This window comes from Phocoena phocoena, chromosome 7 (assembly GCF_963924675.1).
Source record: "Phocoena phocoena chromosome 7, mPhoPho1.1, whole genome shotgun sequence".
Lineage (NCBI taxonomy): Eukaryota > Metazoa > Chordata > Mammalia > Artiodactyla > Phocoenidae > Phocoena > Phocoena phocoena.
The window spans coordinates 26174105-26200733 of NC_089225.1; the positions used below are offsets into that span (position 1 = coordinate 26174105).

Here is a 26629-nt window from a genome sequence, read left to right on the forward strand (position 1 = left end):
TCTTTCAAATAAATAATGAGCACTCGTTTGTTTTCTTAAAATTATGACTATCCTGGAACAATCTGCAAACTGGGTGAATATTTTTTTTAAAATACTTTCCACTTTGAGAGTTCACTCTCCCTTTTCTTCCTCCCTCATTTTTGTCCTTCATCAGATTTGCTCCATTTAATAAAATATTTTCTTCATGAACCCAGGTGCTCCACTGCCCTACCTCTCCGACTTCCTACCAAGGCAAGAGCCCTTTTGTTATCTTCAGTATGAAAACTCTGTCTGTGGCCCACTTCTTCACAATGACTATATATTAGCTTATAACTTGTCTCTTTAGATTCAAAGCATTAAGTAAATAAACAAACTATTACGGTTTAGCAGAGGGAATATGTTAAGGTGGAAAGAGAATTGAAATTCAGAGGAAGGAGAGAACTGGATATGTATTCGGGCGCCACAGTGTATCAAATGTGGGACTTTGAACAAGTTATTTAACCTCTCTGAGCCTGAGTAAAAATCCTTAAAATGAGAATAAAGCCTGTCTCACAGGATTGTTCTGAGGTTCTGTTATATCTGTGGGAAGTTGTCCAGCCTTGGATTAATATATGGCTCATGATACAGTTGATAAGTAAACGCTTGAAGGGGCCTTCTGGGGATAGTGGTATGTTTCTGTTCCAACAATGAAAGAATTTTGTGTATAGGAGAGACTCTTCAGCACTTCTCCAATTCCCCCATATATAAGCTTCATTTTTTTCCTTTGTATTTATAGAGTTGGCAAAAATAGCAATAAATTAAGATGATTGATTATCTTTGCTAAAAGCAGATAAACTGAAACAAGAAGTTTTTAAATCTAGGTTAAAAATGTAGTAAAAAATTCATTGACAAATAAAGAACTTACTTTATCTAGTACTGAATCAAAATGTAGTTTTGCTAAGCAGGTGCATATGAAGACTTTTTTCCTAATTATTTTATTTTGCTAGTCACCTAGACTGAAATCATTAAAACCAATTTAGCTTGAATCATAGTTGAAAAATTCCAGTGCTCAGGGCACCAATAATAACCTGGAAATAATGTAATTTATGCGTCACAAGGTTAACTTGTGTATTTTAATTAATTCTGTATTTTATTGTGATTATTCTGAATTCACAAATGTGCACAGGGTAGTCATGTTTTTTTCTGAATTTGAGCACTTAATTTCTCACCACATGCATATAAGGAAAGGTCATGCATTCCTGCTTATTTGTTACTGCCTTTTAGTCAGATTTTTGCCAGCAGCAGGCAAAGTGAAGCCATTTTATGCAACAGAATAAAAGGGAAGTGTTTTGGCCTTTACTTTCAAGGTAAAGCCATCTTCATTAACAACGAAGAAGACTATGGTAGCAAGGAAAAGAAAATCAAAACCCTACTATTTTCTTTCAAATAGCTTTAAGAAAAATGAAGCAAAATCCGAAAACACACCCTATTAAAAAAAATAAATAAAAGAAACACATGGTGAAGCAGAAGAAGCATTAAATTCTGAATGAAAACACTATTATCTGTCACCAATTCTGTCACTCACAGATGTGCATTTTTGGACATGTCACTTCAACAATATGGGCTTCTGTGCCAGTTTCTTTTTTTGTAATTAAAAAAATTTTTTTTATACAGCAGGTTCTTATTAGTTACCTATTTTATACATATTAGTGTATACAGGTCAATCTCAATCTCCCAGTTCATCCCACCACTCACCACCCATGACTTTCTCCCCCTTGGTGTCCATATGTTTGTTCTCTACATCTGTGTCTCTATTTCTGCCCTGCAAACTGGTTCATCTGTACCATTTTTCTAGGTTCCACATACAGGCGTTGATATGCGATACTTGTTTTTCTCTTTCTGACTTACTTCACTCTGTATGACAGTCCCTAGATCCATCCACATCTTCTTTATCCATTCATCTGTCGATGGGCATTTAGGTTGCTTCCATGAACTGGCTATTGTAAATAGTGCTGTGCTGCAATAAACAATGGGGTGCATGTGTCTTTCTGAGTTGTGGTTTTCTCTGGGATTGCTGGGTCAAATAGTAGTTCTATTTTTAGTTTTTTAAGGAAACTCCACACTGTTCTCCATAGTGGCTGTATTGATTTACATTCCCACCAACAATGCAAGACAGCTCCCTTTTCTCCACACCCTCTCTAGCATTTGTTGTTTGTAGATTTTCTGATGATGCCCATTCTAACTGGTGTGAGGTGATACCTCATTGTAGTTTTGATTTTCATTTCTCTAATAAGTGGTGATGTTGAGCATCCTTTCATGTGTTGGCTGGCAATCTGTATATCTTTGGAGAAATGTCTGTTTAGGTCTTCTGCCCATTTTTGGATTGGGTTGTTTGTTTTTTTGATACTGAGCTGCATGAGCAGCTTGTAAATTTTGGAGATTAATCCTTTGTCAGTTGCTTCGTTTGCAAATAATTTCTCCCATTTTTTTTCTTTTTTTTTTTTTTTTGCGGTACACGGGTCTCTCACTGTTGTGGCCTCTCCCATTGCGGAGCACAGGCTCCAGACATGCAGATTCAGTGGCCATGGCTCACGGGCCTAGCCGCTCCACGGTATGTGGGATCTTCCTGGACCAGGGCACAAACCCGTGTCCCCTGCATTGGCAGGTGGACTCTCAACCACTGCGCCACCAGGGAAGCCCATTTTCTCCCATTCTGAGGGTTGTCTTTTCATCTTGTTTATAGTTTCCTTTGCTGTGCAAAAGCGTTTAAGTTTCATTAGGTCCCATTTGTTTATTTTTGTTTTAATTTCCATTATTCTAGGAGGTGAGGCAAAAAAAAATTTTGCTGTGATTTATCTCAAAGAGTGTTTTGCCTATCTTTTCCTCTAAGAGTTTTATAGTGTCCGATCTTACATTTAGGTCTCTAATCCATTTTGAGTTTATTTTTGTGTATGGTGTTAGGGAGTGTTCTAATTTCATTCTTTAACATGTAGCTGTGCAGTTTTCCCAGCACCACTTATTGAAGAGACTTTTCCACTGCATATCCTTGCCTCCTTTGTCATAGATTAGTTGACCATAGGTACGTGGGTTTATCTCTGGGCTTTCAATCCTGTACTATTGATCTGTATTTGTGTTTTTGTGCCACTACCATCCTGTCTTGATTACTGTAGCTTTGTAGTATAGTTTGAGGTGGGGAGCCTGATTCCTCCAGCTCTGTTTTTTCCCCTCAAGACTGCTTTGGCTATTTGGGGTCTTTTGTGTCTCCATACAAATTTTAAGATTTTTTTGTTCCAATTCTGGAAAACGTCCCACTGGTAATTTGATAGGGATTGAATTGAATCTGTAGATTGCTTTGGGTAGTATAGTCATTTTCACAATATTGTTGCTTCCAATCCAAGAACATGGTACATCTCTCTATCTGTGTGTGTCATCTCTGATTTCTTTCATCAGTATCTTACAGTTTTCTGAGTACAGGTCTTTTACCTCCTTAGGTAGGTTTATTCCTAGGTATTTTATTCTTTTTGTTGCAATGGTGAATGGGATTGTTTCCTTAATTGCTCTTTCTGATCTTTCATTGTTAACGTATAGGAATTCAAGAGATTTCTGTGCATTAATTTTGTACCCTGCAACTTTACCAAATTCATTGATGAGCTCTAGTAGTTTTCTGGTGGCATCTTTAGGATTCTCTATGTATAGTATCATGTTATCTGCAAACAGTGACAGTTTTACTTCTTCTTTTCCAATTTGTATTCTTTTTATTTCTTTTTCTTCTCTGATTGCCATGGCTAGGACTTCCAAAGCTATGTTGAATAATAGTGGTGAGAGTGGACATCCTTGTCTTGCTACTGATCTTAGAGGAAATGCTTTCAGTTTTTCACCATTGAGAATGATGTTTGCTGTGGGTTTGTCGTATATGGCCTTTATTATGTTGAGGAAGGTTCCATCTATGCCCACTTTCTGGAGAGTTTTTAATCATAAATGGGTGTTGAATTTTGTCAAAAGCTTTTTCTGCATCTATTGAGAAGATCATATGGTTTTCATTCGTCAATTTGTTAATATGGTGTATCATGTTGATTGATTTGCATATATTGAAGAATCCTTGCATCACTGGGATAAATCCCACTTGCTCATAGTGTCTGATCCTTTTAATGTGTTGTTGGATTCTGTTTGCTAGTATTTTGTTGAGGATTTTTGCATCTATATTCATCAGTGATGTTGGTCTGTAATTTCCTTTTTTTGTAGTATCTTTGTGTGCTTTTGGTATCAGGGTGATGGTGGCCTCTGCCTCAGTTATTCTGCTATTGATTCCTTCTAGTGTATTTTTCATTTCAGTTATTGTATTATTCATCTCTGTTTGTTCTTTAATTCTTCTAGGTGTTTAATTCTTCTAGGTGTTTGTTCTTTAATTCTTCTAGGTTTGTTAAACATTTCTTGCATCTTCTCGATCTTTGCCTCCATTCTTTTCCGAGGTCCTGGATCATCTTCACTATCATTATTCTGAATTCTTTTTCTGGAAGGTTGCCTGTCTCCACTTCATGTAGTTGTTTTTCTGGGTTTTTATCTTGTTCCTTCATCTGGTACAAAGTCCTCTGCCTATTCATTTTGTCTATCTTTCTGTGAATGTGGTTTTCATTCCACAGACTGTAGAATTGTAGTTCTTCTTGCTCTGCTGCCTGCCTGCTGATGGATGAGACTATCTACGAGGCTTGTGCCTGTGCCATTTTCTAAGGCTGTGTAACAAATCATTCCAAAACTCTGTGGCTGAAAGCAACAGTATTGCTTATGAACCTGCAATAGGGGCAGGGGCAATTCTTCCTGCTCTGATGTCTCTGCTCTGCTTGACAGCAGCTGGGGTGGACAGAATGCTATCATGTGAAAGCTCGCTCATTCATGTACATGGGAAAACTCAAGCAGCTAGAGCTGGCACAGCGTTCCTTAGTACGTCTTAGTACGTCTCTGTTTCCATGAAGTTAGTCAGCATGATGGCCATTTTGGAACAAATCCTTTGTCTTATATGAAAAACAATCAGGTTGAATTAGATAATCTCTAAAGTCTCTTATCTCGGAAAGTCTTGTAAATCGCTGATTAAATGGAAACAGGAATAGCTTGAAAGTGATCTGAGACAGCTGACATAATGTTAACCCATTGGGATGGAGGAGAACTTCAGAGAGTAAGTAATTCTGAAGCGTGTAAAGCATCTAAATCAGCAATTACCACATTTTTCGGTATTATGGATTATGTGTAATTGCAAATGCAGGACTATTTTTATAGGATGCAATTTCCAGGACATAGGGCAAGTTGATTGTTCCATGCCATTTAATCTTTCTGTTTAACAACATAATTATCATCATGGCTCATTTAAATTTTGAACACCTGATGCGATATCAAGAGTTGTCAACACATTACTATTGCTAAGATTAAAAAAAAAGTCCTAGGAGTATTTATCTGTATATATTTCAGTACATTAGCAATCCATATAAAATTTAGAGTCATAGTAGTATAATGCTCTTTTGTACATCCATCCTGATACTGTACATTCCATCCGATACTGACTAGAGTGTAAGAATCAATGTTACCAGTGGGAAACTGTCTTTAACAACAAAAATTAGCCTGCCTGGATATCTAGCAGATTACATAGGTCAGTTATATGAGTACAGTGAAACAAGGCATGGAGAATCCACTAAGGACAAATGGAAGGAATCCACCTACAAACAGATGTATAAAATATCAACCAGTCCATTCTGGTTTCAAGTTTTATATTTGTTTTAATGCATAACGAATTATTTTGTTATTATTATTCTGTATTCACAAACACAATTTATATATGCAAAATGTTTTATGACTGCTTTCAGTAAATAGATGGCTTTCTAGTATGCGAAAGTTTATTAAAGAAAGCATGGACACCAGCTGTTCCTTATTTCTTGCCATAGACTTATCTGCATTTTACCAGTTGAAAAATTTAAATCCAAAAAGGCTAAAACTGGGGACTTCCCTGGCTGTCCAGTGGTTAAGACTTCGCCTTCCAATGCAGGGGGTGCAGGTCCAATCCCTAGTCAGGGAGCTAAGATCCCACATGCCTTGTGGCCAAAACGTCAAAACATAAAAAAACAGAAGCAATATTGTAACAAATTCAATAAAGATTTTATCAATGTCCACTTAAAAAAAAGTCTAAAGAAAACAAAACCAAAAGGTTAAAGCTTGCAAGGTCATATCATTTACCAATCCCAGCCTTGTAATTTATAGGTATTGTGATATGGGCCTGCCTTTGAAGTCTGCATGTTATGGGACTGTATTATTTCACACAAAAGGAAAATGACACAACACAAAAGGAATTTCCAGATTGAATTTCTCAGTCATCCTTAAAGTGTGACTGTAAATGTGCAAAGACCTTTAATATCTAAGTAACCTTAATAAAGCAGTTCTTGGGTATCCTGAAATGTCTCTTATGGATGGGGCATAGTTTCCCAGTAAACAGGAACCATCTCACACACCCATCTGTGACCTGAACGTAAAAAGATAACAATAACGACAACAAAAAAACCCCTAATATTTACCTACACAGTTATAACGTTTTAGGCATACATTATGTGAAAGTGTAATCTCCATAAAATAAATATCTGGAAACAGAAGTAGACTACAGCAACATGAATGAAACTTGGTTTTTAAAGTTAAAGGAATAAGTGTTCAAAAATCCTTTTGATGATGACCACTATTCTCAATTTTTTCACTATGATTTTGGGTGTATTTTGAAATACAATTTTAGCTTCAAATTCCATGCAAAATGTGTATTCCATTCCTTGATATCTCAGTTGATGTAAATACAAAAATAATATCTTAAGAACTATTTTTCCCCCAGAAAATCTTCAAGTATAATTCATGCCAAGAAACTGAGCTATGATCTCATGGTTTCAAGTTTCCCCTGACATACCTGTCATATACACCTGAAAGATATTTAAATCTCATTTTGAGGAGACAACATTTCCCTTAATAAAATCAAACTTTGATTTTCCAAATTTGTCAATGAAAAGAGATTTTCTACTTGGAGAAAGATGTTAAAACTATGCTGCCTTTGCTCTTGTCCCTGAGATTCATTTTTCTTTTTGGAATATTTCTAACATTAAAGCTGCTGCCACCATTTGGTGGCAGGAAAATCATTACAAAATACAATAGAATAAACTAATGCTCATATAAGAGATATATACAGTATATATATAGTATATATATATACAGTAGCAACAGTAGCAGAAGGAGCGCTTTGTTACAGTTAGCATCTCTTAATCTGAATAGACAAGTATCCGGAATAGGCAAATCTATAGAGAAAGAAAGTAGATTAGTGGTTGTCTTAGGGCTAGGAAGTTAGGAGAAACATGAGAATTACTAATGGGTATGGAGCTTCCATTTAGAGTGATGAAAATGTTCTAAAATTAGATAGTGGTGATGGTTGCACAGCTCTGTGAATATACCCCAAACCACTGACTTAGCATTTTAAGTATATTAATTCTATGGTAGGTGAATTATATCTCAAAACAGTTGCTAGTTATATTTAAAAAAGCAATTGTATTTTGAGGAATTATCAAAAATGTTTGAAAAGATTTACAGCCAAAATTCGGAAATAATCAAAATGTCCAAAAATATTGGAAAGGTCAAAATATCATGGTAATCCAAATGATAAATAATGTACCCCTACTGAAAATAGTATTTACAGATTGTTAATCACAACATAGCAAAGTGTTCATGTTAAAATAGTTAGTTAGAAAAAGATTAGGACAAAATTTTATCAATAGCAAGGTTATTTGTATTTTAAAAACACAGCATGAATATTAATATTCCAAAATGTTAATAATTGCTGTTGGTGTAGTAATAGTACTGGTAATTTTTTACTTCAACTTTGTTTCATGTTTCCTGATTTTCCAAATTTCCCATTATGTACAATTCTAATGAAGAATTTTTAATAAATAAAAAGTTATTTATTTAAAAATTGAGATCTGCCATCAATAAATGATTGCTGAACTAATGACTATTACTCCACAAGCTTATTTTAATAATGTTTAATGATGACTGAGCTGACAGATATCTACTGTTTTATTTAATCATCATTATTTTGAGTTAATAGGGATTCACATGAACATTGCAAATAGTATACAAATATACTCACTGTAATCCTTTATTGTATCTATAAATTCAAATCTGAGCCAAGCTCAAAAATATCACTTGCTTTATCACTAAAATAGTGTTAATGGAAAACATTAAATGGAAACAACCATAATGCTATCATCACATTTTAAGTAAGGTATTAATAAGAGTCACCATTAAATCTTAGCTCTTTTTCCTTCTAACCAGAATAATGTCTCATAAGTAACAAAATAAAAATTTTGAATCCTCTTATCCAGGATTTAGAAAATAGCTTTTCATATATAGTTAGAACCTTGAATTACTGTGGAATCATCAATTCTTTTTAGTATCTTAATATTTAATTTGTAAGGAAAGCAGCAACATAAATAGAATCTGTCCTGTGAACATTTGTTTTGCCCCTGAAGAAAAGGACAGATTCACAATAGTCTACTTTCTGTACTCAAACTATGCAAACCTAATTATGATTCTGTTCATATAGGTTTTAATGACCGTTGACTAAGAAAACAGATGGTTTTAAAAAATAGCCTACAGGTTGTTACTGTTGAAGCTGTTAATAGTGGGAGTTGAATAGTCAAAAAGCTGGAAGAGACCCAGAGAAATCATGATTCAGAAGAGGTGGTTTGTTTGTTTTAACTCTTTAAAATACTCCAGAGCCAGAGATTTATAACCAGTAAGTAATCTATTCTAGTATTTAATATACTGACAATCAAGTTCCATTTCTAGTTCCATCTGAGTTTTTTCCTACTTAATTTACAGCTAACTCCTCTCCTTCCGTCTTCAGTAAAATTAAATAATAAATAAATAAAACAAATAAAATTCTAGACTAATGAAATCAGGATTTTTTTCCCCCAACGTAGTCCTAAATGAACACACTGACAGAATGCTTTACCCATAGCAAACAAAGGGAGATAATTTGCTATCCTTGGAAGATTTGCATAGTTGCTCTGTGGACCATGGTGGGTGAGCATAAAGAACTGTCAACTGTTGCCAAGTATTTTGGGGCTCCCTTCCTGGACACAAAATTCTAGACAGAAACACTGGATGCAATAGAACTCATTCTAAGCGTAGTTAACATCAGTCAACACACAGCCTGCACTGGTGTCAAGAAGAAAGTAACTGCGCTCATAATTCTGTTGGTGTTACACACCTCTGTATCCCCCAGGCAATCCTAGACAGCTTTAAGCAATTTTTTGGAAGAGGTTTTCTTATAAAGCTTTGGTGCCAGACAGCTGTCAGTAAAAGATTTAGTGTAAGTTAATATTACATGAAGACTTCTCCAGACACTGGTCAAAAACTGTAAAGGTCGATTTGAGAGAGTTGCTGGGTTTTGATGGAGAATTTTTCCGGAATTCTGGTCAAAAGCAAATTTGGCAAGTTCATGATATTAAAAGCTGGGTACTAATGAATGAGATGACCAGGATAACAAATAGTACTCTAATGAAAAAGACATTGGGTCTGCTACTTTCAAGGATAGTGTCACTAAACTAGAGGTGCATTTCAAAATCATTGAAAATACATGTTAGATTTTTCTACCTTGGCACTATTAGCATTTGGGACTGAATAATTCTTTATTGTGGTAATCTGTCTTGTGCATTGTTTAGCAGCATCCCTGGCTTTACCCAGTAGAGGCCAGTAGCACCCTTTCAGTCATGACAATTAAAAATGTTTCCAGGGCTTCCCTGGTGGCGCAGTGGTTGGGGGGCCGCCTGTTGATGCAGGGGGCGCGGGTTCGTGCCCCGGTCCGGGAGGATCCCACGTGCTGCGCAGCGGCTGGGCCCGTGAGCCGGGGCCGCTGGGCCTGCGCGTCCGGAGCCTGTGCTCCGCGGCGGGAGAGGCCGCAGCGGTGAGATGCCCGCGTACCGCAAAAAAAAAAAAAATAAATAAAATAAAATAAAATGTTTCCAGATATTGCCAGATGTAACCTGGGGCGCATAATCATCCCTTGAGAACCACTGCCATAGAACTGCTAAGTTAGATACTTAGTACTAGGACCACCAACTATCCCCTGTCCCCAGCCTGACTTTCTGAACCCCATGCACTGAATGGTCCAATATCTCTGAGCCTTTGCCTTATATAACACATTTGTTGTTGTTGTTGAATACTCATTCATTCTTGGATACTTCTGGAATCTTTCCTCACTTTCATCTTACCCTAGCATGGTAGTGTAAAGAAAACTAGGGTTTGGGAAATATATATATATATATATATATATATATATATATACACACACACACACACAAAAATATGTGTGTGTATATGTATATATGTATGTATAAGTTCAAACCCCAGCTTTGTCCCACTCCACCTGTAAAGCAGTTGACAGTTCACTTAGGCTTTATTATTTTTCTCTACCTGGAGCACTTCTCCAGGTATCCAAGGCTTACTATTAATTAGAGTTAAAAACGGATTCAAGACCATGATCCTGGTTCTTTACATTAATTCATCCTCACTTGGTTTAAACCAGAATACAGAAGCTGTCCATATAGGAGCATCATTAATAATTCAAGCTGACAATCAAAATTCACCTCTTAGACACCACTGTATAGGGATAATATCAATAAAAACCTACAATATTGTGATAAGCAGCCTCTAATGTGGCCACCAATGTTCCACACCAGCTGGTATTCATTCCCTCCTCTACTCCCTTTCTTTGAGTGTGGCCTAGACCTACTACCTGGCTTCTAATAAATAGAATATACTAAAATGATGAGATATCACTTCTGAGACTGGGTTATAAAAGGTCTGGCTTCCAGTTGCTGTGTGCCCTTTCTCACTCTTTTTTCATTAGCTCTAAGGGAAGCTTGCAGTCATATTTTGAAATGCCCTGTGGAGAGGACCTTATGACAAGAAACTAAAATAAACAGTCAGTGAGGAGCTGTGACTCTCAGTCAAACACACACAAGAAAATAATTCCTGCCATCAGCCACATGGATAATTTGGAAGCAGATCCTCCCTACTTGAGCCTTATGATGACACCACATATCTGGCCGACACCTTGAAGGCAGCCTCATGAGAGACCTAAGGGAACTCACAGATGCTAAAAGATAATATTAATTGCTTTAAGTGGCTAAGTTTTGGTCATTTGTTATACAGCAATAGTTAAATAATATAAACACAGTGAGATAAATGATTTTCTCTTTCTTCTCATTCTCCTTTTGACGATGATGATTATCATCATCATTACTCTCTCTCAGATGAGGCTGTACCATTAATCTTCTGCCCCTAAGTTTAGCAGGGGCAGTTCTACAATTGTTGATATTATCATCATTCCCTCAAACCCTGGGCGCTGACATTGCCTATCAATTATCTTTCCCAATCATAAGTACAATAGAATTAAAATTCTCACTATAAAATTATCAAGGATATGATGTTGATTACTCCACTATTGGTTATTCAATTCACGGCTTTTGTAAATTTCAAGGGCAAAAATCCAAATGCAAATCTTTAATGCAGAATTCGAGCATCCCAAAGTAACCAACTGTCCTCTGCATGCATATCTCATCCCAAAATCCAGTTTCTTCATTGTTAAAAATACTATCTTCTTCAAAAGATTACTCTGATGATTTAAACTGCATAAATATATAAAATTTTCCAAATATTATTCCTGTAATGTAGTAAGTGCTTAATAAGTATTAAGGGTTTTTGTGATGCTATTTTAATTGCTTCCTCTTCCAAACCTCCTCTTCCTAACCCACTCATGGGTGATCAGTTCCATTTCTAGGCTTTCTACTTTAGCCAAGTCCCTGTTCTAAAAGTAATAAGAAATTTATAGAAATAATTAGATCTTTTTTCCTTTCAAATCCCCCAAAGGATTCTTACTACTTATGGCCTCTGGCTAAGAATGAAACCAAATGATAAAAAGAAAGATCGATCCATTCCGTATGACCAGTCCAAAAATCAATTAGATGATTTTTTTATTCCTCTTTTAACTAGAAAATTGATAAAAAATTAATGGCCAACAATCTCAGAAGCTGAATCATAGCTTTATACATTTTTTTCCAAAAGAAAGAGTATCAGAAAGAAAAATAAACTAGTATGCCCTTGGTTTTCTTAAAATAGGGGAAATACACTTTTTCAAGGTTAAAGTTACACGTTACAATATTAATGGTATCAATGTACCTAAGCTAAAGGAGACCTCCACATTATCATTTGCGTATCCAGTTTCCACAAATAAATAGATACCAATCTATTGTCTAATAGAGTATGAAATAATTTGAAAAACATCCAAAAGATTGACCTATCCATAAAAATATTTTCTTCACATGTCTTTAATGGTGCTTTAGTTGGATTTACAGTGTTGGGTTAAGATACTGTGATGCATTCGAACATACTAGTAAGATAACTTGTCAATCTCTTAGCAGCTCTTAATAATTTACTATGATAAGTGTAACCAGGCCTTTTGAGAATAGGGTTCTAGGTAACTCAATTTTGATAAGGAGAGGAGTAGAGAAAGACATGAGTATCAGATATAAATGTATAAGAGATTCCTGAGCTGAAAATCCTGAGCAGCTAGAAAGAAATAGAGCAGAATAGAGTGACTCAGGAGAGGGAAAAAGAAAGGTGCCCAAACAGAGTGGATGTACTTCATGTGAATAAGTGCAAAGCTGGTGTTGGGACCTTTCATTTTCTTGAGGAGTGCTAACTGCCTGAGAAAGAAATTTCAGGAGACTTCATGGTTCTTTCAATAGCAGAGAATAATATATCCCAAATAAGGTGACCAAAGTTTTCATGATAGTAGGTCATCGCTGTGCATATTCTGGAGCTTTTGGTTTCAGGTAACCTACTGAGGGATCCAGATGCCTAACAGAAGCTTGCTTTGTTTTGCTTTGTATTTTATGTTTTGAGTTCAGACATTATCCAAAAAGGATACGTGAAATATTTCCCATAATTTGTTTGACCTATAATGACTTATTCTATGCATGGTTATATTCGTTTCCCCATGATGTTGGAAAGTTTTTGTTTTCTTGTGGCAGTTAATACTTTACATCCTGAAAGATTTACTGGACTTGACCATCTACAAATACATACAAACTGTTCTCATGAGTTGAAAATATAGTCTTGAAACAAATCTGAAACGACAACAAAGTAGTATCTGTTCACTGTCACAAGAACAGAAAGAAATTGAACCAGCCCTAAAAATTCACTTTGTAGCTAAGGGAATGGTTTCCATAAAATTGAAAAAATGTCTCAAAGCAACAGTATTGTATTTCTTAAGCTATTGCTGTTACTGACATAAAAAGAATTCTTTCTATAATTCTTCTTCGGCCTTGGTTGGTGACAGAGTGGTTATTAGAAAAAAATTGTAAACAGCTCTTTTCTAAGCCTCCAGGCATAATAAAAAAGAGACTCTCACTTGAGTGTCACCTGCTTCAATTATTAGATGGGTTTAAAGTAATATGATTCAGTACATAAATCAAAATAAAGCATGATCTTTTACCACTACAAATTTGCAGAAGTACCATGTAGTTTCATCAGGTAATGCCAACAATGGTCTAAATAAAATTGTGTTTAAGTGGTTACAAAGGCAAGATGGCATAGTGTAAAGAATTAAAAGTAGGACACTCCATTACCATGCAGCCCTTGATCTCTCTGGGTTCCTTATCTGTAACATGAGGAAATGCCACTAGATTGTGTCAAATGTTCCTTCTAATTCTAACATTCAAAGATATATGCAAATGTTGTGGAACTATTGAGGAGAAAATCTTTCATGTAAATAGGTGATATTCAACCGTGTAAATATGACAACAGAATTTTGTCACATATTCTCCTTCAGGGTTGTTGCAGTTTTTTTTCAATAGACTATTTTTTACAGCAGTTTTAGATTCACAGCAAATTTGAGCAGGAGTCCCCATATACCCTTTCCTTTCCTACACTCACAGCCTCCTCCACTATCAACATCTCATACCAGAGTGGTACATTTGTTATAAGTAATGAACCTACACTGACATGTCCATAGTTTATATTAGGATCTATAGTTTACATTAGGGTTGAGTCTTAGTGTTTTACATTCTATGGATTTGAACAGATGTATAATGTTAAATGTTCCTTCAGTTTTTGTATTGTCTTAATAGCCAGATCACTGTATGATGCTGTAAAAAGGCATTAGAATATTCCCCATAGTGAGTGTAAAGCAATGACATCCAAATAATGGTACTTTGATGCTCTCTTTAAAAAAGAAAAAAAATTCCCATAGATTATCCATTCATGCATTACCTCAGAAACTATTCCTAGTTTATCTTTGTCCCCCATAGCAACTTAGCTGTGATGTACTACTCCTAGCAGATAGTAATCAACATTTGTTAACACTGAGTTGGATAACTCCAATTTGAACAAAAGAGATAAAAGATGAAAAAAGAATATAAGCTGGGAAAGTTCAGTCAATCACCATTCTCTGAGTAGAATTTCCTCTAGTTAAGTAATATCCTATTACGTGATTATTGTGAAAAAGTCATAAACACCCGCAAGGTGTGGGTGGCGGAACTGAATAGAGCATTACTTGCTGGAGATCATATTACTAACTGGAGCAGTGAGCTTTATTTCGAAGGCTTTTCCCCTAACTAAAATATATCTTTTAAAACATCAAATGCAGTATTCATTCATCAGGAGGAATATCACCCAGCAGGCCAGGATTTTCAAAGCTTAGTATTTTTTTTTCCAGTGGAATGGGACTTTTCCAGTGAAGTGATAAGTATGCTTTGAACATTTAAAAAGAGCCACAGGGTCTTCTTTCTTCTGTGGATAGTATCCAGAATTGCTTCATCTGGTGAAAGAAATCCTTTCACTGCAGAAAACTTTAATTCATTACAACCAAAACCCAGCAAGATTCAGATCTGTTGTGAAATGTACAGGTTTGAGCATATATTTATCCCTGAGAATTGTGGTAGTGAATTGGTATTATAGAAATTATGATAGCTATACTTAACAAGTGATCCTCCTTCACACCATTTCCTTATTATGTTTAGAATAAGGGACAACTGTGCTCTTTCATTTTGTCATCCTTACCTTTGATTGATCCTAAAAGTAGAGATTATGTCCTGAAGTGAATGCAGTTAATGAAAGAAGAGGAAATAGAATGTCTGCAAAGGGAACTAGTAGAGGAAGAACATATAATCAGGTTATAAAGGTCTTGATAAAAAAAATAGGGGGTGATGTATCAAAAATTTTCTCTATCTCTCTGGAGCAATTCATTATTTTCCTTCCTTCCTCCCTAAAGCAGCTTCATTCAATCAAGTCACAGAGCTTGTATGTGGTCTACAATGCTATTATGAATCAAGTTGCTGACATTCTTATGCTCATATATTTTCATAAAATGCAATTATTAAAAGATCAGACTGTATAGTAGATGGAAGCACAAATGTACGTGGAGACATGGTTGAAAACTCTTGATACTACTGCCAACACCACCATCATCATTAGTGTTTCGGTTGGTTTACTCTCTGCTAGCCTCCTAGGTTTACATTTAATGACTTCAAATACCTGGTGGTGTTATTTAATCTTTAAATATCTGCTCTACAGACTATTCATTATCATCATTAGCAGTAATAAGTTCATTTTCACTAGAGGCGTTTACTAATGTACTCTTTCTGTCCTCAAGAAGTTAAGAAACAAGTATATGCAGATAACTGAATAGAAAAAATACTATCAGTCAAAGAACAGAAAACAAAATCTTTGCTAACTGGGAGCTTAAACATAGCTTGCAGAATATGTTTGTAAATATATATCATATATGCTAATTTCTACAATTTATTACTTTCCATTATTAGGTATTGTTACTATTTTCTGAGCACTCATGTATATCAAGCACTGTGACAAACATTTACAGACATCGATCTAAATATCCCCAAAAGTGAGGAAACTGAGCCTCAGAAAAATTAAGTAATTCACCCAAGGTCATAGAACTAGTAAGTGGTTAAACTGGTTTTAGAATCCAAGTTGTCTGATGCAAAAGTCTGGTCTCTTCCCACCGTATGTTTTACTGGCCCCTAGGTCTCTGGCCCTCTTAGATTTCAAAGCAAGTTTTATCTTGCTATTTTCTGATTAACAGTAGAAATTTTAATAGACTCTTAAACATTCTAATTTCACATGACTATTCCATATGCCTATATCCTTTTGCATTTAGAAGAAACTGATTTTCCAAAAATAATTCCTTTCTAGGAATGTAATTTTAAAATATGGCAGGTATAATATGAAGAATACAAAGTTTAACTAATAAGTAGTAATTGCTCTATGGAAAATCATCAAAATAGATACAAAATATGTTTGTTATAAAATATTAGTAATTACTAAGGATTTAGAAACAGGGAGAGTACTATTCTTTGCAAATAAAATTATCTGCTCTCATGGCACATTATATGAAACTTAACCATTTCAGGGCCAACATACAAACCTTGGAAAGTGAATTCAACTCATGCAAATAATAAGTTTGCCCTTAAGGAACAAGAGATTTACAAATGATCTAATCAGGACATTTGACCAAATGGCTTATTTGATATTTGTATTTGGAAATTTATCAAATACTTTCAAAAATCATTATGTAGTCTTTAAAAGAATCAACTATGTGATACCGGCTAATACAAGGGACTGTGTACTTAGTAAAAATATATACACATATATAAATACACCCTTTTCAAGAAGTTCAAGTTTTTCTTAGTTTTGCACCTATTAAATCCTATATAATAAAATTCTACAGAATAACACGTACATGAATAAGAGGCAGGGTGGATTACGCATGGTAGGGTAGTGAGCCTTCCACAAAAAATGAGGTTGGATCAAAGAGCCTTGTTTGATCAAAAATCACACTAATTTTGGCAAAATTTACATAATGCTCAATAAAGTATGCTATATTTGTTCTATACCTTCCTTTCGGAAAAAGCCATTTTAAAAAACATAGGAAACTTCCCTCTTTGTGATTCCAAATATTCGGTGCAAATAATTTTCTTAAGAAAAGTCATCTTTGAACCATTTGTAAAAATCCCCAGTAATACACTGATTTGTAGCCAAAAATTCATTAACATGTGATTGAACAAAATGTGTTAGAGCCGAGGGAAATAATAGGCTTACTACCAGAAGCCCATGTGCTGCTGTTTAAAGATTTTTTTAAAGATTATAGATCAAAGAACGATTTTTTTAACATCTGACAAAACTGTCTTTACATATATAAAAAATATACTGGGAACATGCAGTACATCTTCAACACCAAAACATTAACTCAGGAAGCATATGATTTAGTTGGATGAGAGATGGAGAAATTTGTTTTTATAAATTTAATCCTTCAAGGGTAGAATAATAAATATGAATATTAATGAAAGAAATATACCCAATGCTTATGCTATATCTGAAGTTAGCAATTAGAACAAAAAATTTATTTCCTTCAATAAATTTAACAGTTTCTACCATCAATTCCCAATCACACAAATTCTTTTTTTTTTTAGCCTTGCCGTGCAGTTTGTGGAATCTCAGTTCTCCAACCAAGGACTGAACCCTGGGCCATGGCAGTGAAAGCGCTGAATCCTAACCACTAGACCACGAGGGAACTCCCCCCAAATCACACATTGGTGTTAGCCACAAAAAAACGACAGTGTCCAATCTGCTTTCTTTCACTGTTTGCTAAAACAAGAAGATAAGGTAAAATCTGACTCTGAAATGATAGCTACTGTATTCAAAAGTAAAAAGAATGGTTTAGCATTTATAATTGTTTCCATTATTTGGATTTCATTTGCTATTACCTATATTAGAATAGATAACCACATCCTGGAAAATAATTTAAATAAGATTATGTTTAAGTAAATAATAAATCAAAATGCTTTATTTTTAATATTTATAGTTGGATAAAAGTAAAAGTGTCATCTGAAAGATAAAAAAAAGATAGAAATACAAATGAAGCAACCAAATGCCAATCATGGCATTTTAATGTACTTGCAATTCAAATGTTATATGTTAGAAAAATTCTGCTTCAGTTTTTTCAGACAGAACCTATTTATAACAATTTGTGTTAGGCTTAAAAATTCATTTCTGATTTGCTTTATTATTCCTCATCTTGACTATCAGAGTACAGATGGAAAGGTTATATTTCCATTATGTTTAATAAATCAAGTGAAAATATTATACATAAATTATGAATAAAAGCTATTTACCTGCATGGAAATCTATTCCCACAGCAAATGAAGTTCCTGATATAGGCATCAAGGCATCCATTTTGTCACTTGGTTCCAGAGGTATTCCCCTGATTCCTTCATGAACAGAGTACATAAGAAATGACTCTATACCTAAATTTAAAAGGAAACAAAAATAAAATGAATATATAACATTAAAATCATTCCATTAGCAGGAGGTGGGTATCAAGATGGCAGAGTAGAAAGACCCCAAACTCACCTCCTCCCACGGGCATGCCAAAATTACAACTACTTACAGAGCAACTATCTATAAGAACAATCTGAAGATTAGCAGAAAAGGTTTTCCACACCTACAGATATAAAGAAGGAGCCACAATGACATGGGTAGGAGGGGCACAAACACACTCCCAGGTCAGTGACCCACAAACAGGAGAGAAGTCACAACCACAGAGGTACTCTCTGAGGAGTGAGGGGTCTGAACCCCACACAGGGCTCCCAGCCCGAGGATCCTACACTGGAAAGACAAAGCCCCAGAAAGTTGGGCTTTGAAAATCAGCTGGACTTGTTTTGGAGAGATATATTGGAAACAGAAGCTTCTCTCTTAAAGAGTGCACACAAAATCTCACATATGCCAAGTCCCAGCACAGAGACAATAGTTGGAAAGGTGCCCAGGTCAGATCCACTTGCTGATCTCAGAGAGCCTTCTGAGCGGCAAGAGGCAATTGGGAAGCCCCCTGGGGACTGACAGGCTGGCAGCAGCCACTTTTGGGATCTCAGGATCCTTTTCAAACTAGTCCAAAAAAATTCAAGAGGAAGAACACCTCCAAATTCATTCTATGGGGACAGCATCACCCTAATTCCAAAACCAGACAAAGATGCCACAAGAAAATAAAACAACAGGCCAATATCACTGATGAGCACAGAGGTGAAAATCCTCAACAAATATTAGCAAACTGGTTTAACAATACATTAAAAGGATCATACATCATGATCAAATGTTATTTCTGCCAAGGATGCAAGGATGGTTCAATATCCATAAACCAATCAAAGTGCTACACCACACTAACAAAATAAAGGATAAAAAATTATATGATAATCTCAGTAGACACAGATAAAGCTGACTTTGGTTGCCTAAAATCTGTATGGATGAAGTAAATGCATCAGAACTAAGATTTTTCAAAACCTCATACCTCGACATGACATGCGGTTCTTTTGGAGATAATATCCAACTGTACACATGCAAGTCCTTGTAGTTTCAGATGTTGGTAAACAAAGCTGAGAACATCCACCATTATTTAGTTGGCAGGAATTGCTGCCTGCAAAGTAGGAAAACAAACAAAAGAAACATAAAAATCAAAAAAACTAAAGAAAGTATAATTCAATATCAGTAATTTGAATAAATATTTATGCTATTATTAATTTATAAATGCAGCTGTTTCATATTGGTATCATATTTTATTCCCTCAAATAATTTGAAGTAGCAGATTATGGTTGAAGTTTCTCCTTCCAAAAAAGCACTGCATAGTGATTACAGACAACAGTACTATACTCAATTTATAGAATCAATTTAACTTTGAATACAATTTGAATACAATTCAGAGTTGCTAAGAGATTAGATCTTAATTGTTCCCACCACAAAAAAGAAATGATAATTATGTGATGTAACAGATAGCACTATGGTGGTAATCATATTGCCATACATAAAGTATTAAATCAACACATTATACATCTTAACCAACATTATCTGTCAATTATATCTCAATAAAAATACATTTACAATAAATAAATAATTTTTTTGTAAAGTAAGATACATGAGAGGATTCATAGTTATAGAAGAGCAAAAGGAAATTGGTGTGCCGTGAATATGGTCATAGATCTTTGTAATATTTTAAGATCACAGAAACAAGGAAATCTCTTTTCTGACTTCTAAATTTCACTTCAACTCTACAGTTACTTCCTTTTCAAGAATACTTTATCCAAATGTATCAAATAAATAGTTGTTAATTTATATTACTGACTCAACTCAAAAATTATACCATTGAAAGTAAGGAAGTACATATATACATATATGTATAATTGATTTTTTAAAAGCAAGGAACTAAAATTTGCCATTCCAAGGAACATAATTCTTCAAAAATAGATTTAAAACACACCCATAATAGTAATCTAATTAACTGGCATATTAATTTGCCTTATTCCTGTGAGGTAGCAATGACAAATATTAGGTAATCACAGGTCGGAATTTTATAAAGATGGTCCATTAAATTTACTAGGCCCAATGTGCTAATTAAAGCTGGTAACATAAAGTTAGGTAATTTACAATCTTATCCATCAAGTTCATTAAATATCCCAGTTTTACAACATTTTTATTATTCTAGGACATGCAATGCCATTTACTGGATGTTCAAACTCTGATATGAAGTACAGTAAATCCAGTGAGAATTACAAAGCATTATGAAAGCTATATATCAATAGTGCTCTATGGAAAATTCAAAATACCAATGAAGCTCATTATTTCTAATCTCCTGAATTCAAGATAGTCTGATGGGATTTAATTGTTCAATCAAACCTGTCACAAGTTCTGTCATTTTTGAAGTGTGAAATAGTCCTAACTGGGGAGAGTTCTCAACAGGAGATCTACCACATTCTCTGCTCATTTCTTATACCTGGCAGTTGCTCTTATGTAGGTCCACATACTAAGATTTGAGTTGCCCTGAACTTCTGAAATGATTACCTTTATCTCATATATAAACTAATGGAGATTCATTGATTTATTCCCTTTTTTCCAAGCTGACTTACAATACTAAGATGAATTTTCAGCTCTATGATTATTTTAATAATGAGACAATTGTATTTATGGATCTACAGTAATTCCATACTGACTATGTATGTATTTCATTTTATAGAAAGCATGTGAATGTACATTAATGCAATGCCAATCTATAGAGATATGCGTTTGGATATAAATTTACTTCAACTACCACTAAAGACTGGAAAACTGGGAAGAGATTGACAAGTGATACTCGTCTATAAAGTTTGAAAAAACACCAAACAGAGAGTACGGGAAACAAGGGAATTGAAGAAGTAAAGAAAAATGGATTGGAGTTGATTTATAAAAACAAGAGAAAATGAGGCATTATATAACCTTGATAATATCCAAAATATGTGAAAAAAGAAGAAAAAGGAGATCCTGGGACTGTGCATTTTTAAACATAATAGTAATAATTATTTTTTATAAATAATAAAATTAATTATGTTAATGTTGTACAACAATAACACAATCCATGTATCATTTGTTTAGTCTCTAAGGGAAAATGATGGTGAAAGAGAAAAGGCAAAAAAATAAAACACATCATTATTTTAATAAGTATCTTTGCCTATTAAATATAGATTTCATGTAGGAAAAATATAGAGAGATTTTTAAAGTAATAATTTAGGTAGTGAATATCTAGCAGGTTAGAAATACTGGTTTGGCTTAATATTTTGTAATGATATTGATGTTCAAACCTCATTCCTAAATTCTCTAGTGGAAATAGAAAGTCCACTTGACTGATGAGAAGTCTCAGCTCTCCAGTGATCTGTGTCAAAAATGATAAATGAAGTAGCTAATTGTACTTTGAAATCCAAAGTGCTAGTAATGTTAACACCTTAAATAGTCTTAAATTGCTCATATTTCATACTAATGAAGCTTTTAAGCTACCTGCTATGATTCTGTTAATGGGACTGTCTTTAATACAGATGCTTTTATCAGCATATTCTTCCAGGAAAAACAGTATTTTTACTGCATTTTAAGCTTAGTCATATTATACCATAAATTTATAAGTACTAGAGGGCCCTGTCAGCTAATACTTTCACAGTGCATATAAGCTACAACTCTACCTATAGAATCAAATCCTTAAAAGATGAGGGGGGGAGGGGACGAGGGGAAGGTGGCGGAAGAGTAAGACGTGGAGATCACCTTCCTCCCCACAGATACACCAGAAATACATCTACACCTGGAACAACTCTTACAGAACACCTAATGAACACTGGCAGAAGACCTCAGACCTCCCAAAAGGTAAGAAACTCCCCACGTACCTGGGCAGGGCAAAAGAAAAAAAGAAAAAAGCAGAGACAAAACAATAGGGACGGGACCTGCACCAGTGGGAGGGAGCTGTGAAGGAGGAAAGGTTTCCACACACTAGGAAGCCCCTTCGCGGGCGGAGACTGCGGGGGGCGAACGTGGGGAGCTTTGGGGCCGCGGAGGAGAGCACAGCAACAAGGGTGCGGAGGGCAGAGTAGAGAGATTCCCGCACAGAGGATCGGTGCCGACCGGTACTCACCAGCCCTAGAGGCTTGTCTGCTCACCCTTCAGGGTGGGCGGGGCTGGGGGCTGAGGCTTGGGCTTCGGTCGGAGCACCAGGAGAGGACTGGGGTTGACGGCATGAACACAGCCTGAAGGGGTTAGTGCACCACGGCTAGCCGGGAGGGAGTCCGGGAAAAGGTCTGGAGCTGCCGAAGAGGCAAGAGACTTTTTCTTCCCTCTTTGTTTCCTGGTGCGCGAGGAGAGGGAATTAAGAGCGCTGCTTAAAGGAGCTCCAGAGACGGGCGTGAGCCGCGGCTAAAAGCGCAGACCCCAGAGACGGGCATGAAACGCTAAGGCTGCTGCTGCAGCCACCAAGAAGCCTGTGTGCGAGCACAGGTCACTATCCACACCTCCCTTCTGAGGAGCCTGTGCAGCCCGCCACTACCAGAGTCCCGGGATCCAGGGAGAACTTCCCCGGGAGAACGCACGGCGCACCTCAGACTGGTGCAACGTCACGCTGGCCTCTGCCGCTGCAGGCCCGCCCCACACTCCGTGCCCCTCCCTTCCCCCGGCCTGAGTGAGCCAGAGCCCCTGAATCAGCGGCTCCTTTAACCCCATCCTGTCTGAGCGAAAAACAAACGCCCTCCGGCTACCTACACGCACAGGCGGGGCCAAATCCAAAGCTGAGTCCCTGGGAGCTGTGAGAACAAAGAAGAGAAAGGGAAATATCTCCCAGCAGCCTCATAAACAGTGGATTAAAGCTCCACAATCAACTTCATGTACCCTACATCTGTGGAATACCTGAATACACAACAAATCATCCCAAATTGAGGAACTGGACTTTGAGCACAAGATTTATGATTTTTTCCCCTTTTCCTCTTTTTGTGAGTGTGTATGTGTATGCTTCTGTATGAGATTTTGTCTGTATAGTTTTGCTTCCACCATCTGTCCTAAGGTTCTATCCGTACTTTAAAAAAAATTTTTTTTTAATAATTATTTTTAATTTAATAACTTTATAATTTTTTACTCTATTTTATTTTACTTTATCTTCTTTCTTTGTTCCTTCCTATCCTCCTTCCTTCCTTCCTTCCTCCCACCGTCCCTCCCTCCCTTTCTTTCTTTCCTTCTTTCCTTTTCTTCTTTCTTTCTTCCTTCCTTCCTTCCCTCCTTCCCTCCTTTCTTTCTTTCCTTCTTTCTTCCTATTTCTACTAATTCTTTCTCTCTACTTTTTCTCCCTTTTATTCTGAGCCGTGTGGATGAAAGGCTCTTGGTGCTGCAGCCAGAAGTCAGGGCTGTGCCTCTGAGGTGGAGAGCCAACTTCAGGACACTGGTCCACAAGAGATGTCCCAGCTCCACATAATATCAAACGGCAAAAATCTCCCAGAGATCTCCATCTCAACGCCAGCACCCAGCTTCACTCAACGACCAGCAAACTACAGTGCTGGACACCCTATGCCAAACAAATAGCAAAACAGGAACACAACCCCACCCATTAGCAGAGAGGCTGTCTAAAATCAAAATAAGCCCACAGACACCCCAAAACACACCACCACACAAGGACCTGCCCACCAGAGAGACAAGATCCAGCCTCATCCACCAGAATACAGGCACTAGTCCCCTCCACCAGGAAGCCTACACAACCCACTGAACCAACCTTAGCCACTGGGGACAGACACCAAAAACAACGGGAACTACGAACTTGCAGCCTGCAAAAAGGAGACCCCAAACACAGTAAGATAAGCAAAATGAGAAGACAGAACAAAACACCACAGATGAAGGAGCAAGATAAAAACCCACCAGACCTAACAAATGAAGAGGAAATGGGCAGTCTACCTGAAAAAGAATTCAGAATAATGAGAGTAAAGATGATCCAAAATCTTGGAAATAGAATAGACAAAATGCAATAAACATTTAACAAGGACCTAGAAGAACTAAAGATGAAACAATGATGAACAACACAATAAATGAAATGAAAAATACTCTAGATGGGATCAAGCACAGAATAACTGAGGCAGAAGAACAGATAAGTGACCTGGAAGATAAAATGGTGGAAACAACTACAGCAGAGCAGAATAAAGAAAAAAGAATGAAAAGAACTGAGGACAGTCTCAGAGACCTCTGGGACAACACTAAACACAACAACATTCGAATTATAGGGCTTTCAGAAGAAGAAGAGAAAAAGAAAGGGACTGAGAAAATATTTGAAGAGATTATAGTTGAAAACTTCCCTAATATGGGAAAGGAAATAGTTAATCAAGTCCAGGAAGCACAGAGAGTCCCATACAGGATACATCCAAGGAGAAATATGCCAAGACACATATTAATCAAACTGTCAAAAATTAAATACAAAGCAAGCATATTAAAAGCAGCAAGGGAAAAACAACAAATAACACACAAGGGAATCCCCATAAGGTAAAAGCTGATCTTTCAGCAGAAATTCTGCAAGCCAGAAGGGACTGGCAGGACATATTTAAAGTGATGAAGGAGAAAAACCTGCAGCCAAGATTACTCTACCCAGCAAGGATCTCATTCAGATTTGATGGAGAAATTAAAACCTTTACAGACAAGCAAAAGCTGAGAGAGTTCAGCACCACCAAACCAGCTTTACAACAAATGCTAAAGGATCTTCTCTAGGCAAGAAACACAAGAGAAGGAAAAGACCTACAATAACGAACCCAAAACAATTTAGAAAATGGGAATAGGAACATACATATCAATAATTACCTTAAGTGTAAAGGGACTAAATGCTCCCAACAAAAGACACAGATTGGCTGAATGGATACAAAAACATGACCCATATTTATGCTGTCTACAAGAGACCCACTTCAGACCTAGAGACACATACAGACTGAAAGTAAGGGGATGGAAAAAGATATTCCATGCAAATGGAAATCAAAAGAAAGCTGGAGTAGCAATTCTCATATCAGACAAAATAGACTTTAAAATAAAGACTATTAGAAGAGACAAAGAAGAACACTACATAATGATCAAGGGATCAATTCAAGAAGAAGATATAACAATTGTAAATATTTATGACCCCAACAGAGGAGCACCTCAATACATAAGGCAAATACTAACAGCCATAAAAGGGGAAATTGACAGTAACACATTCATAGTAGGGGACTTTAACACCCCACTTTCACCAAAGGACAGATCATCCAAAATAAAAATAAATAAACAAGCTTTAAATGATACATTAAACAAGATGGACTTAATTGATATTTATAGGACACTTCATCCAAAAACAACAGAATACACATTTTTCTCAAGTGCTCATGGAACATTCTCCAGGATAGATCATATCTTGGGTCACAAATCAAGCCTTGGTAAATTTAAGAAAATTGAAATTGTATCAAGTATCTTTTCCGACCACAACACTATGAGACTAGATATCAATTACAGGAAAAGATCTGTAAAAAATACAAACACATGGAAGCTAAACAGTATACTACTTAATAACGAAGTGATCACTGAAGAAATCAAAGAGGAAATCAAAAAATACCTAGAAACAAATGACAGTGGAGACACGACGATCCAAAACCTATGGGATGCAGCAAAAGCAGTTCTAAGAGGGAAGTTTATAGCAATACAAGCCCACCTTAAGAAACAGGAAATATCTCGGATAAACAACTTAAACTTGCACCTAAAGCAATTAGAGAAAGAAGAACAAAAAAACCCAAAGTTAGCAGAAGGAAAGAAATCCTAAAAATCAGATCAGAAATAAATGAAAAAGAAATGAAGGAAATGATAGCAAAGATCAATAAAACTAAAAGCTGGTTCTTTGAGAAGATAAACGAAATAGATTAACCATTAGCCAGACTCATCAAGAAAAAAAGGGAGAAGACTCAAATCAATAGAATTAGAAATGAAAAAGGAGAAGTAACAACTGACACTGCAGAAATACAAAAGACCATGAGAGATTACTACAAGCAACACTATCCCAATAAAATGGACAACCTGGAAGAAATGGACAAATTCTTAGAAATGCACAACCTGCAAAGACTGAATCAGAAACAAATAGAAAATATAAACAGACCAATCACAAGCACTGAAATTGAAACTGTGATTTAAAATCTTCCAACAAACAAAAGCCCAGGACCAGATGGCTTCACAGGCGAATTCTATCAAACATTTAGAGAAG

The 26629-nt window shown here is 36.0% G+C and overlaps 1 protein-coding gene across 1 annotated transcript in view; it reads right to left on the minus strand.

The window, feature by feature from the left end:
• The window catches only part of LRP1B (LDL receptor related protein 1B), a 1473103-nt gene that overhangs the window by 499268 nt on the left and 947206 nt on the right, over window positions 1-26629 (minus strand). Inside the window, exons 34-35 of the mRNA XM_065880137.1 lie at window positions 19394-19519; window positions 18225-18356 (exon numbers count right to left, since the gene is read on the minus strand). Of these exons, the coding sequence (XP_065736209.1) occupies window positions 18225-18356; window positions 19394-19519 (258 nt within the window). The remainder of the gene's footprint in view (window positions 1-18224; window positions 18357-19393; window positions 19520-26629) is intronic.